Source organism: Notothenia rossii, assembly GCF_949606895.1.
Source record: "Notothenia rossii genome assembly, chromosome: 10".
Classification (NCBI taxonomy): Eukaryota; Metazoa; Chordata; class Actinopteri; order Perciformes; family Nototheniidae; genus Notothenia; species Notothenia rossii.
This window is the reverse complement of record NC_136908.1, coordinates 65,127,138-65,139,432: the sequence shown is the minus strand read 5'-3', so window position 1 is coordinate 65,139,432 and position 12,295 is coordinate 65,127,138. Positions and strand designations below refer to the sequence as shown.

Below are 12,295 nucleotides of genomic sequence, written 5' to 3'. Positions count from 1 at the left end.
GCTGCCTTCAGGGACCAACTCAGAACCAGGGAGATGCTGCCTTCAAGGACCAACTCAGAACCAGGGAGATGCTGCCTTCAGGGACCAACTCAGAACCAGGGAGATGCTGCCTTCAAGGTCCAACTCAGGAACAGGGAGATGCTGCCTTCAGGGACCAACTCAGAACCAAGGAGATGCTGCCTTCAGGGACCAACACAGAACAAGTGAGATGCTGCCTTCAGGGACCAACTCAGAACCAGGGAGATGCTACTTTCAGGGACCAACACAGAACAAGTGAGATGCTGCCTTAAGGGACCAACTCAGAACCAGGGAGATGCTACCTTCAGGGACCAACTCAGAACCAGGGAGATGCTGCCTTCAAGGTCCAACTCAGAAACAGGGAGATGCTGCCTTCAGGGACCAACTCAGAACCAAGGAGATGCTGCCTTCAGGGACCAACACCGAACAAGTGAGATGCTGCCTTCAGGGACCAACTCAGAACCAGGGAGATGCTACCTTCAGGGACCAACACAGAACAAGTGAGATGCTGCCTTAAGGGACCAACACAGAACCAGGGAGATGCTCAGAAATACCACATCTTGCTGCTATCTGTGTTTTGTGTTGGCTCTCCTCTACTTGTTTCCCCACCACTACCTTTATTTTGCAGATCGAACTCTTTATAATTCACAGTGTCCTAACCCTAACGCTAAGAAACACCTGTCCCCTGTACTGTGAATCCAGTTCAACATACCCTGATCTCTCTGAGTTATCTTAACTAACCCTAACAAACGCGCTCTCGCTAAGCGGTCCTACGACGCTGGTTATCAACTCGGTAACTCAAGCCAGGTTTTCTCTGTCCGGCTGAGTGTGCATTCACATGAAAGGGGCGGGGTTAGCAAATCACAAACATGGAGAAGCACACTGACAGTGCAGCGCGTCATACTTCCTGAATGAAAAGTGAACTATAATTAGACAAATATTAAGAAGGCCAGATACAGCTCGAGAAGCTGACTCAGATAAGGAAATATGAGACATTATGATGTGATATGAATGATACTGGGACACATCGACGTCTGCACTCAGTGCCGCGGACTGTACTTAATGTTACTCTGATCCGGTTACTTATGTTGTGGCAGATATTTAAGTAAGCTTTCTTAACGCTAATGTTATAATAGTCAGATTGCTCTGAAGATGGGAGGTGATATTCTATTCATATTCACGTTCACACAGTCGGTGATTTGTCGCCCCTGAAGTTACCTCTCTAACACAGAGTTAACCCTGAAGTTACTTCTCTAACCGCAAATCCTGCTTCTTCGTAGGCCACTGAAGAAGAAACATCAGGAGAAGAAACAGTATAAGGGTCTAATTGATATTAAGAGTCTGGTTTAAATCTGAATTGTGTAAATATAAATATATTCCAGATTTCTTATTTATGGATTTTTTCTGAGATTGTTCTTCCTTTGTTGAAATTAAAATATTGATTGATTCTCAAACTCACTTTGGTTAATCTGAAATCATTTTGTACCTGCTAACAGCTAACACTATCTCTCACCAGCTAACTGCTAACACTATCTCTCACCAGCTAACTGCTAACACTATCTCTCACCAGCTAACTGCTAACACTATCTCTCACCAGCTAACTGCTAACACTATCTCTCACCAGCTAACTGCTAACACTATCTCTCACCAGCTAACTGCTAACACTATCTCTCACCAGCTAACTGCTAACACTATCTCTCACCAGCTAACTGCTAACACTATCTCTCACCAGCTAACTGCTAACACTATCTCTCACCAGCTAACTGCTAACACTATCTCTCACCAGCTAACTGCTAACACTATCTCTCACCAGCTAACTGCTAACACTATCTCTCACCAGCTAACTGCTAACACTATCTCTGACCAGCTAACACTATCTCTCACCAGCTAACTGCTAACACTATCTCTCACCAGCTAACTGCTAACACTAACTCTCACCAACTAACTGCTAACACTATCTCTGACCAGCTAACTGCTAACACTATCTCTCACCTGCTAACAGCTAACACTATCTCTCACCAGCTAACTGCTAACACTAACTCTCACCAACTAACTGCTAACACTATCTCTGACCAGCTAACGGCTAACACTATCTCTCACCTGCTAAAAGCTAACACTATCTCTCACCAACTAACTGCTAACACTATCTCTCACCTGCTAACTACTAACACTATCTCTCACCAGCTAACTGCTAACACTATCTCTCACCTGCTCCTATCTCTCACCAGCTAACTGCTAACACTATCTCTCACCAGCTAACAGCTAACACTATCTCTCACCAGCTAACTACTAACACTATCTCTCACCAGCTAACTGCTAACACTATCTCTCACCAGCTAACACTATCTCTCACCAGCTAACACTATCTCTCACCAGCTAACACTATCTCTCACCAGCTAACTGCTAACACTATCTCTCACCAGCTAACTACTAACACTATCTCTCACCAGCTAACTGCTAACACTATCTCTCACCAGCTAACAGCTAACACTATCTCTCACCAGCTAACACTATCTCTCACCAGCTAACACTATCTCTCACCAGCTAACTACTAACACTATCTCTCACCAGCTAACACTATCTCTGACCAGCTAACGGCTAACACTATCTCTCACCTGCTAACAGCTAACACTATCTCTCACCAGCTAACTGCTAACACTATCTCTCACCAGCTAACTACTAACACTATCTCTCACCAGCTAACTGCTAACACTATCTCTCACCTGCTAACTGTAACTCTTCACAATAAAACAAACACCACACATACAATTTAACTAATGTCGTGTTTTTCTATTTTGTATTTTTGAAATATCAGAAACCACACACACGCACAGGTTGTTTGGACTCTTATTTTCTAATTTGAGCTTTTATTTTGTGCACCTAACGGGAAGTAGTTTTCTCATTATGTCGCATTGATTGTGTTCCGGAGTTTGTGAAGTTTCTCTGAGCCACAGCCGCGCGGATTCACTTCCGCTTTGGCTACTTTAACTAAAGTATACGTTTATTTCCGTTTGTGTGTTTTCACTGCGTTCGCAGCGCCACAGAGGATACAGAGGTGAGCACACAGACAGACAGACACTCACTCACAGAGACAGACACACACCCACACACTCTCTCTCTTGTTTTATTAATTGTTTATAAAGTTATAATCTGGTCTCATGACTTTCCAAAGCGTTGAAGGAAGTGACACCAGCTGGACTTCCTTTTGTTGAATCCAGACACTTATTATTATTCGTATTACATTATTATTTATTGTGATAAATACTGAAACCAGACAGGGAAAATGCATTCAAAGACATCAGGGTCACTCAGTCACCAGAGCTTCATAGTAACATTTCAGTAAATCAATGTAATAATAATAATGTTCCCCAGAATGAGCGCCCCCCCACGCAGAGTTAGGCTCCGCCCCTGGCTCCTGGCCCAGGTGAGCAGCGGCCGGTTCTCCGGACTGCAGTGGCTGGACCCTGAACTGCGCCTCTTCAGGGTCCCCTGGAAACATGCAACACGACACAGCCCCCAAGAGCAGGAGGACACCATCTTCAAGGTCTACAACTGCACCTGAACACAACACGCACTGAACACAACACACACCTGTCCTACTGCTCCTGAACACAACACGCACCTGAACACAACACAGACCTGTCCTACTGCATCTGAACACAACACAGACCTTTCCTACTGCACCTGAACACAACATGCACCTGAATGCAACACGGACCTGTCCTACTGCACCTGAACACAACACGGACCTGTCCTACTACACCTGAACACAACAGTGACCTGTCCTACTGCACCTGAACACAACACGCACCTGAACACAACAGTGACCTGTCCTACTGCACCTGAACACAACACACACCTGAACACAACACACACCTGAACCCTGCTCTGTGTCTCAGAGGCAGTCTGTATTGATAGTGGGTATGTGTACCCTGCTCTGTGTCTCACAGGCAGTCTGTATTGATAGTGGGTATGTGAACCCTGCTCTGTGTCTCACAGGCAGTCTGTATTGATAGTGGGTATGTGTACCCTGCTCTGTGTCTCACAGGCAGTCTGTATTGATAGTGGGTATGTGAACCCTGCTCTGTGTCTCACAGGCAGTCTGTATTGATAGTGGGTATGTGTACCCTGCTCTGTATTGATAGTGGGTATGTGAACCCTACTCTGTGTCTCACAGGCCTGGGCTCTGGAGACAGGGAAGTACCAGGAGGGTCTTGATGAGCCGGATCCAGCGAAGTGGAAGGCGAACCTGCGCTGCGCTCTGAACAAGAGCCGAGAGTTCCAGCTGAAGTACGACGGGACCAAAGAGACGCCTGTCCAACCGTACAAGATCTACGAAGTGTGTGAGCACAGCGCAGGAGCAGGTAACACACACTGTGACACACACAAACTGTGATACACACACTGTGACACACAGAGTGTACTGACCCGAAGATTTTTTTATTTGTAACCTTTCTGTGTTTCAGATTTTGTTGATGAGGATGAGGAGGAGGTGAGAAACACACACACACACACACACATAGGCTGTCACGATAATTAATTTTGTTGGACGATACATGTTCCTGGAAATGATTGCGATTGTGAGCCACGCCCCTCACAGCGCGCCTGGCTGTGTGTGAGCCACGTCCCTCACAGCGCGTCTGGCTGTGTGTCAGCCCCGCCCCTCACAGCGCGTCTGGCTGTGTGTGTGCCCCGCCCCTCACAGCGCGCCTGGCTGTGTGTGTGCCCCGCCCCTCACAGCCCCCCTGGCTTTGTGTGAGCCCCGCCCCTCACAGCCCCCCTGGCTTTGTGTGAGCCCCGCCCCTCACAGCCCCCCTGGCTAAAATGCTGGTCTTATCCTTATGTAAACAAACACGCACGTAAACGGCAATTTATCGAGCTCAGAAAAGTTATCGAGTGCATTGTTATTTTTCGTACGATAAGTCAATTTATTGATTATCGCGACAGGCCTACACACACACACACACACACACACACACACACACACACACACACACACACACACACACACACACACACACACACACACACACACACACACACACACACACACACACACACTCACTGACTCTCTGTTTCTCTTCAGATGCCCAACATGATGGAGCTCAGCCTCAGTAAGTGATCCAGTTCATCAGGAACCAGAACCCTGACGAACCCTGAGGTTCAACAGGAACCAGAACCCGGAGGTTCTCCTGGATCTGGTTCCCTGATCTGACTCATTGTTTTTATATCTAAATGGTAAAGCACTCTGATCCTGATCCCAATGTCTCCTCAGACCCCCGGATCAGCGACCCCCCCTTGTTTGGACCGGTGGTCCCCATGAGTTCGGACCTCCAGGACCGGGGGGGTCTCTGTAACGGCCTGCAGGACCTGAACCCCCCCCCTGCACCCATGATGGAGGCCAGCAGCATGGGCCAGAACCACCAAACCTGCAAATACGACCTGCTGAGCAGCGTCCCATGTGAGTCCTGGGAGGGGGGTCTGAGGTCCAGAACCTGGTCTTGTTTGTGTGATCCTGCAGTGACAGACCTGGATCTGATAGCCCAGAACCTGGTCTTGTTTGTGTGTTCTTGCAGTGACAGACCTGGATCTGAAGGTCCAGTACCGGGGCCGGACGGCGGCCTCCTTGCTGGTCTCCAACCCTCAGGGCTGTCGGCTGTACGCGGGTCACCTGGAGCCCAGTCCCGACCAGGTGGAGCTGTTCGGGCCCGTCACCTTGCAGCAGGTCCAGTTCCCTGGGACCTCCGAGATCCAGAACCAGAAGCAGAAGTTCTACACCGACGCCCTCCTGGACGTCATGGACCGAGGCCTGATCCTGGAGCTCTGGGAGCAGGACCTCTACGCAGTCCGGCTCTGCCAGTGCAAGGTGTTCTGGTCCGTGCCCGGGACCTCCGAACCAGGACCCCCCAACCCTCTGGAGCGCGAGAAGAAGGTCCGGGTCTTCAGCCTCAATGACTTCTTGCAAGGTAGGTTGAAGAACCCCTGAAGCGGTCCAGACCTCTACCCCCTTCAGCTGGTCTTAAACCTGTTTCTGTACCCAGGCTTGATCCTGTTCCAGAGGGGCGAGACTCCGAACCCGCCCCCCTTTGAGGTTTACTTCTGCTTCGGTGAGGACTGGCCCGACAAGAAACCCAAAGAGAAGAAACTGATCATCGTCCAGGTCTGTTCCTCTTCCTTTGGGGGGATCTTCAGTCCCACATAGTGACTGAGACCTCTTTAACATGCTTCTGGTCCTGGTCTTCAGGTGGTCCCCGTGGTGGCTCGGATCCTCACAGAGATGTAAACCTGTTTAACATGCTTCTGGTCCTGGTCCTCAGGTGGTCCCAGTGGTGGCCCGGATCCTCACGGAGATGTTCTCTGGGGAACTCAGCTGGTCTACAGACAGCATCCGGCTCCAGATCTCCAACCCAGACGTGAAGGACCGGACTGTGGAGCAGTTCAAAGAGCTGCAGAGGCTCCTGCAGAGCCAGCACATCCAGGGGCCCTGGACCCCCAATGTGCCCTAGACCTGGAGCCCTGCCCTCTCCTGAAACCTTCTCCTGAACTAGGACCCCTGACCTCTCCTGAACCCTTCTCCTGAACCAGGACCCCTGACCTCTCCTGAACCAGGACCCCTGCCCTATCCTGAACCCTTCTCCTGAACCAGGACCCCTGACCTCTCCTGAACCAGGACCCCTGCCCTCTCCTGAACCCTTCTCCTGAACCAGGACCCCTGCCCTCTCCTGAACCCTTCTCCTGAACCAGGACCCCTGACCTCTCCTGAACCAGGACCCCTGCCCTCTCCTGAACCCTTCTCCTGAACCAGGACCCCTGACCTCTCCTGAACCAGGACCCCTGCCCTCTCCTGAACCCTTCTCCTGAACCAGGACCCCTGCCCTCTCTTGAACCAGGACCCCTGCCCTCTCCTGAACCCTTCTCCTGAACCAGGACCCCTGCCCTCTCCTGAACCCTCTCCTGAACCAGGATCCCTGCCTTCTCCTGAACCAGGACCCCTGCCCTCTCCTGAACTAGGACCCCTGACCTCTCCTGAACCCTTCTCCTGAACCAGGACCCCTGACCTCTCCTGAACCAGGACCCCTGCCCTATCCTGAACCCTTCTCCTGAACCAGGACCCCTGACCTCTCCTGAACCAGGACCCCTGCCCTCTCCTGAACCCTTCTCCTGAACCAGGACCCCTGCCCTCTCCTGAACCCTTCTCCTGAACCAGGACCCCTGACCTCTCCTGAACCAGGACCCCTGCCCTCTCCTGAACCCTTCTCCTGAACCAGGACCCCTGCCCTCTCTTGAACCAGGACCCCTGCCCTCTCCTGAACCCTTCTCCTGAACCAGGACCCCTGCCCTCTCCTGAACCCTCTCCTGAACCAGGATCCCTGCCTTCTCCTGAACCCTCTCCTGAACCAGGACCCCTGCCCTCTCCTGAACCAGGACCCCTGCCCTCTCCTGTGACGTCTGATTATTTCAAAGACTTTGATGTCGGTAAAGGCCGCTACACACCAACCTGAAACCAAAGAACGCGTACCGAAGGCGTCCCGACTTCTACGTCCGCTACGTAGCCTGCGTCGGCTACACCGCCCGCCTACGAACACACCGCAAAGACTTCAGTCGACGAGTGGCAATAACTGTCCTTACCAGCAGGCAGCGCTAGTAATAATAAATAATAATAATAATAGATTTAATTTGTTTGCGCTTTTACAGGTGCTCAAAGACGCTTTACAAATAATAGTGAAGAAAAAAGAAAAGAGAAGAAAGGAACAACAAATAAATATAGAGTTAAAGTTAAAGTCAAATAATACAAAAACAATCACACATGAAAAGCCAGATTGAAGAGGTGAGTTTTTGTGAGTTTTCTGAAGGTGGTGAGGTCGGTGCAGTCTCTGATGGGTTGTGGGAGTGAGTTCCAGAGGGAGGGGGCAGCGACGGAGAAGGCTCTGTCCCCCCAGGTCCGGTGATTGGTGCGGGTGGGGATGGATAGGAGGTTGGCTTCTGATGAGCAGTGTAGTGGTAGTGTGTATTCGTCATTCAAAAAAGGCAACAGCCAATCAGAGTGATTTCTTTGGCCGATTTTGTTTGGCCTGCCGCGGGAGGTGTGAAAATGTGCCGTAAAGCAACAACGGTGCGGGACACCTGAGTAGGGCGCCGCGAAGGTCCGACTGTCTCTGACGGCCTCTGACACTGACATATGCCACACTGTAAAAGATACAGAGCTATATCTGATGTACCACACTGTAAAAGATAAAGAGTTATATCTGATGTGCCACACTGTAAAAGATAAAGAGTTATATCTGATGTGCCACACTGTAAAAGATAAAGAGTTACTGATTTACCACACTGTAAAAGATGAAGAGTTACTGATTTACCACACTGTAAAAGATACAGAGCTATATCTGATGTGCCACACTGTAAAAGATACAGAGCTATATCTGATGTGCCACACTGTAAAAGATACAGAGTTATATCTGATGTACCACACTGTAAAAGATAAAGAGTTACTGATGTACCACACTGTAAAAGATAAAGAGCTATATCTGATGTACCACACTGTAAAAGATACAGAGTTATATCTGATGTACCACACTGTAAAAGATACAGAATTACTGATGTACCACACTGTAAAAGATACAGAGCTATATCTGATGTACCACACTGTAAAAGATAAAGAGTTACTGATGTACCACACTGTAAAAGATAAAGAGTTACTGATTTACCACACTGTAAAAGATACAGTTATATCTGATGTGCCACACTGTAAAAGATACAGAGTTATATCTGATGTACCACACTGTAAAAGATAAAGAGTTACTGATGTACCACACTGTAAAAGATAAAGAGCTATATCTGATGTACCACACTGTAAAAGATACAGAGCTATATCTGATGTACCACACTGTAAAATATACAGAGTTATATCTGATGTACCACACTGTAAAAGATAAAGAGCTATATCTGATGTACCACACTGTAAAAGATACAGAATTACTGATGTACCACACTGTAAAAGATACAGAGCTATATCTGATGTACCACACTGTAAAAGATACAGAGTTATATCTGATGTACCACACTGTAAAAGATAAAGAGTTACTGATGTACCACACTGTAAAAGATAAAGAGCTATATCTGATGTACCACACTGTAAAAGATACAGAATTACTGATGTACCACACTGTAAAAGATACAGAGCTATATCTGATGTACCACACTGTAAAAGATACAGAGTTATATCTGATGTACCACACTGTAAAAGATAAAGAGTTACTGATTTACCACACTGTAAAAGATACAGAGTTATATCTGATGTGCCACACTGTAAAAGATAAAGAGTTACTGATTTACCACACTGTAAAAGATACAGAGCTATATCTGATGTGCCACACTGTAAAAGATACAGAGCTATATCTGATGTACCACACTGTAAAAGATACAGAGCTATATCTGATGTACCACACTGTAAAAGATACAGAGTTATATCTGATGTGCCACACTGTAAAAGATAAAGAGTTACTGATGTGCCACACTGTAAAAGATACAGAGCTATATCTGATGTACCACACTGTAAAAGATAAAGAGTTACTGATGTACCACACTGTAAAAGATAAAGAGCTATATCTGATGTACCACACTGTAGAAACACACAGATAGCAGCAAGATATGGTATTTCTAAGTTGGACCTTGAAGGCAGCATCTCCCTGATTCTGTGTTGGTCCCTTAAGGCAGCATCTGCCTCCCAAGAACAGCTCGCCTCACTGCCTTATTTTACATAGTGGGTTATAGAACCGGAAGTTTGTTGCTTCCCCCTGGGAGACAACAGAGAGTCACCCCCGTGTCCCCGACTGCGGTCTGGGAGCCGTCAGGAAAGTTCAACAATAGTAAGCATGTTTATAATGTATTATATATTATAAACATGTATTATCCTCCTGGGATCCGAGGAAAAAAAGTGTCTTCAAATTTCCTTTTTTTTGTGATTTCCTACCTATTTAGGGTTAAAAAAACATCTTGCCATTTAGACTTGTTTTATTTTATTTTTAAATGTTACAGTATGTCCACTGTAGAGGACGTCGGGACCATCTTAGTTTGAAAAGACAGCCCAAACTAACAGATGGACTATGTAACGTATTGTGGTTATAAAGTGATATTAATACAATAATACATTCACCTTTATTTAAAACATGAATAAGTGATTGATCTGAACATTGCTGTTTATTTGGTCAATAAAAAACTAGTTTGGTTTTAGCTGAATCTTTCCAGATCTTCAAAGACTTTGTAGTCGATGTAATGAAAGTACCTCATTGATTCCAGTCGTCACGGGCTGTGGGTCATCTTGACTAATTGTATGGATGTGGTCTCCATTTGACCTGCTCAGAGGAACGAAGCTGTCTGAGGCAACTCTCATTTCTCATGGCTCCACTTAAAATAAAAACAACAATAAGGCATACGTGCTACTCTTGGCCCACAGAGGGCCATGTGTTCCCAGCTCGTCCCTATCTGTCTCTCTCAACATCTGAGAGCTCATCGCCTGAGAGCTCATCACCTGAGAGCTCATCCCCTGAGAGCTCTGAGAGCTCATCGCCTGAGAGCTCATCACCTGAGAGCTCATCACCTGAGAGCTCATCACCTGAGAGCTCATCACCTGAGAGCTCATCGCCTGAGAGCTCTGAGAGCTCATCACCTGAGAGCTCATCACCTGAGAGCTCATCGCCTGAGAGCTCTGAGAGCTCATTACCTGAGAGCTCATCGCCTGAGAGCTCTGATAACTCATCGCCTGAAAGCTCATCGCCTGAGAGCTCTGAGAGCTCATCACCTGAGAGCTCATCGCCTGAGAGCTCTGAGAGCTCATCACCTGAGAGCTCATCGCCTGAGAGCTCTGAGAGCTCATCACCTGAGAGCTCATCGCCTGAGAGCTCATCGCCTGAGAGCTCTGAGAGCTCATCACCTGAGAGCTCATCGCCTGAGAGCTCATCGCCTGAGAGCTCTGAGAGCTCATTACCTGAGAGCTCTGAGAGCTCATCACCTGAGAGCTCATCGCCTGAGAGCTCATCGCCTGAGAGCTCTGAGAGCTCATTACCTGAGAGCTCTGAGAGCTCATTACCTGAGAGCTCTGAGAGCTCATTACCTGAGAGCTCATCGCCTGAGAGCTCATCGCCTGAGAGCTTATCGCCTGAGAGCTCTGAGAGCTCATCACCTGAGAGCTCATCGCCTGAGAGCTCATCACCTGAGAGCTCTGAGAGCTCATTACCTGAGAGCTCATCGCCTGAGAGCTCTGAGAGCTCATCGCCTGAAAGCTCATCGCCTGAGAGCTCATCGTCTGAGAGCTCATCGCCTGAGAGCTCTGAGAGCTCATCGCCTGAAAGCTCATCGCCTGAGAGCTCATCGTCTGAGAGCTCATCGCCTGAGAGCTCTGAGAGCTCTGAGAGCTCATCGCCTGAGAGCTCATCGCCTGAGAGCTCATCGCCTGAGAGCTCTGAGAGCTCATCGCCTGAGAGCTCTGAGAGCTCATCACCTGAGAGCTCATCGCCTGAGAGCTCTGAGAGCTCATCACCTGAGAGCTCATCGCCTGAGAGCTCTGAGAGCTCATCACCTGAGAGCTCTGAGAGCTCATCGCCTGAGAGCTCTGAGAGCTCATCGCCTGAGAGCTCTGAGAGCTCATCGCCTGAGAGCTCATCGCCTGAGAGCTCTGAGAGCTCATCGCCTGAAAGCTCATCGCCTGAGAGCTCATCGCCTGAAAGCTCATCGCCTGAGAGCTCATCGCCTGAGAGCTCTGAGAGCTCTGAGAGCTCATCGCCTGAGAGCTCATCGCCTGAGAGCTCATCGCCTGAGAGCTCTGAGAGCTCATGGCCTGAGAGCTCTGAGAGCTCATCGCCTGAGAGCTCATCGCCTGAGAGCTCTGAGAGCTCATCGCCTGAGAGCTCATCGCCTGAAAGCTCATCGCCTGAGAGCTCTGAAAGCTCATCGCCTGAGAGCTCATCGCCTGAGAGCTCTGAGAGCTCATCACCTGAGAGCTCATCGCCTGAGAGCTCATCACCTGAGAGCTCATCACCTGAGAGCTCTGAGAGCTCATCGCCTGAGAGCTCATCACCTGAGAGCTCATCACCTGAGAGCTCTGAGAGCTCATCACCTGAGAGCTCTGAGAGCTCATCACCTGAGAGGTCATCACCTGAGAGCTCTGAGAGCTCATCGCCTGAGAGCTCTGAGAGCTCATCACCTGAGAGTTCATCATCTCCCGTAACTGTCTGGTACAGAAAATGTCTGCTTCAGTTCCGTGTCCTGCAACAATATTGAG

At 48.6% G+C, this 12,295-nt stretch overlaps 1 protein-coding gene across 2 annotated transcripts; it reads left to right on the top strand.

Moving 5' to 3' along the window:
- The first annotated feature begins 1,137 nt into the window (after window positions 1-1,137).
- Window positions 1,138-8,690, top strand: irf5 (interferon regulatory factor 5). Of its 2 annotated transcripts, XM_079655123.1 has the most exons (10): window positions 1,138-2,852; window positions 3,055-3,073; window positions 3,391-3,562; window positions 4,196-4,382; window positions 4,485-4,510; window positions 5,105-5,132; window positions 5,294-5,479; window positions 5,595-5,984; window positions 6,060-6,178; window positions 6,336-8,690. In XM_079655123.1, the coding sequence occupies exons 3-10, from the start codon at window positions 3,392-3,394 to the stop codon at window positions 6,522-6,524; spliced, it is 1,296 nt and encodes a 431-aa protein (XP_079511249.1). In that variant the 5' UTR covers window positions 1,138-2,852; window positions 3,055-3,073; window position 3,391; the 3' UTR covers window positions 6,525-8,690. The 2 variants fall into 2 exon arrangements, with proteins under 2 accessions (XP_079511249.1, XP_079511248.1); XM_079655122.1 differs by having other exon boundaries at window positions 1,138-3,073.
- The last annotated feature ends 3,605 nt before the right edge of the window (window positions 8,691-12,295 follow it).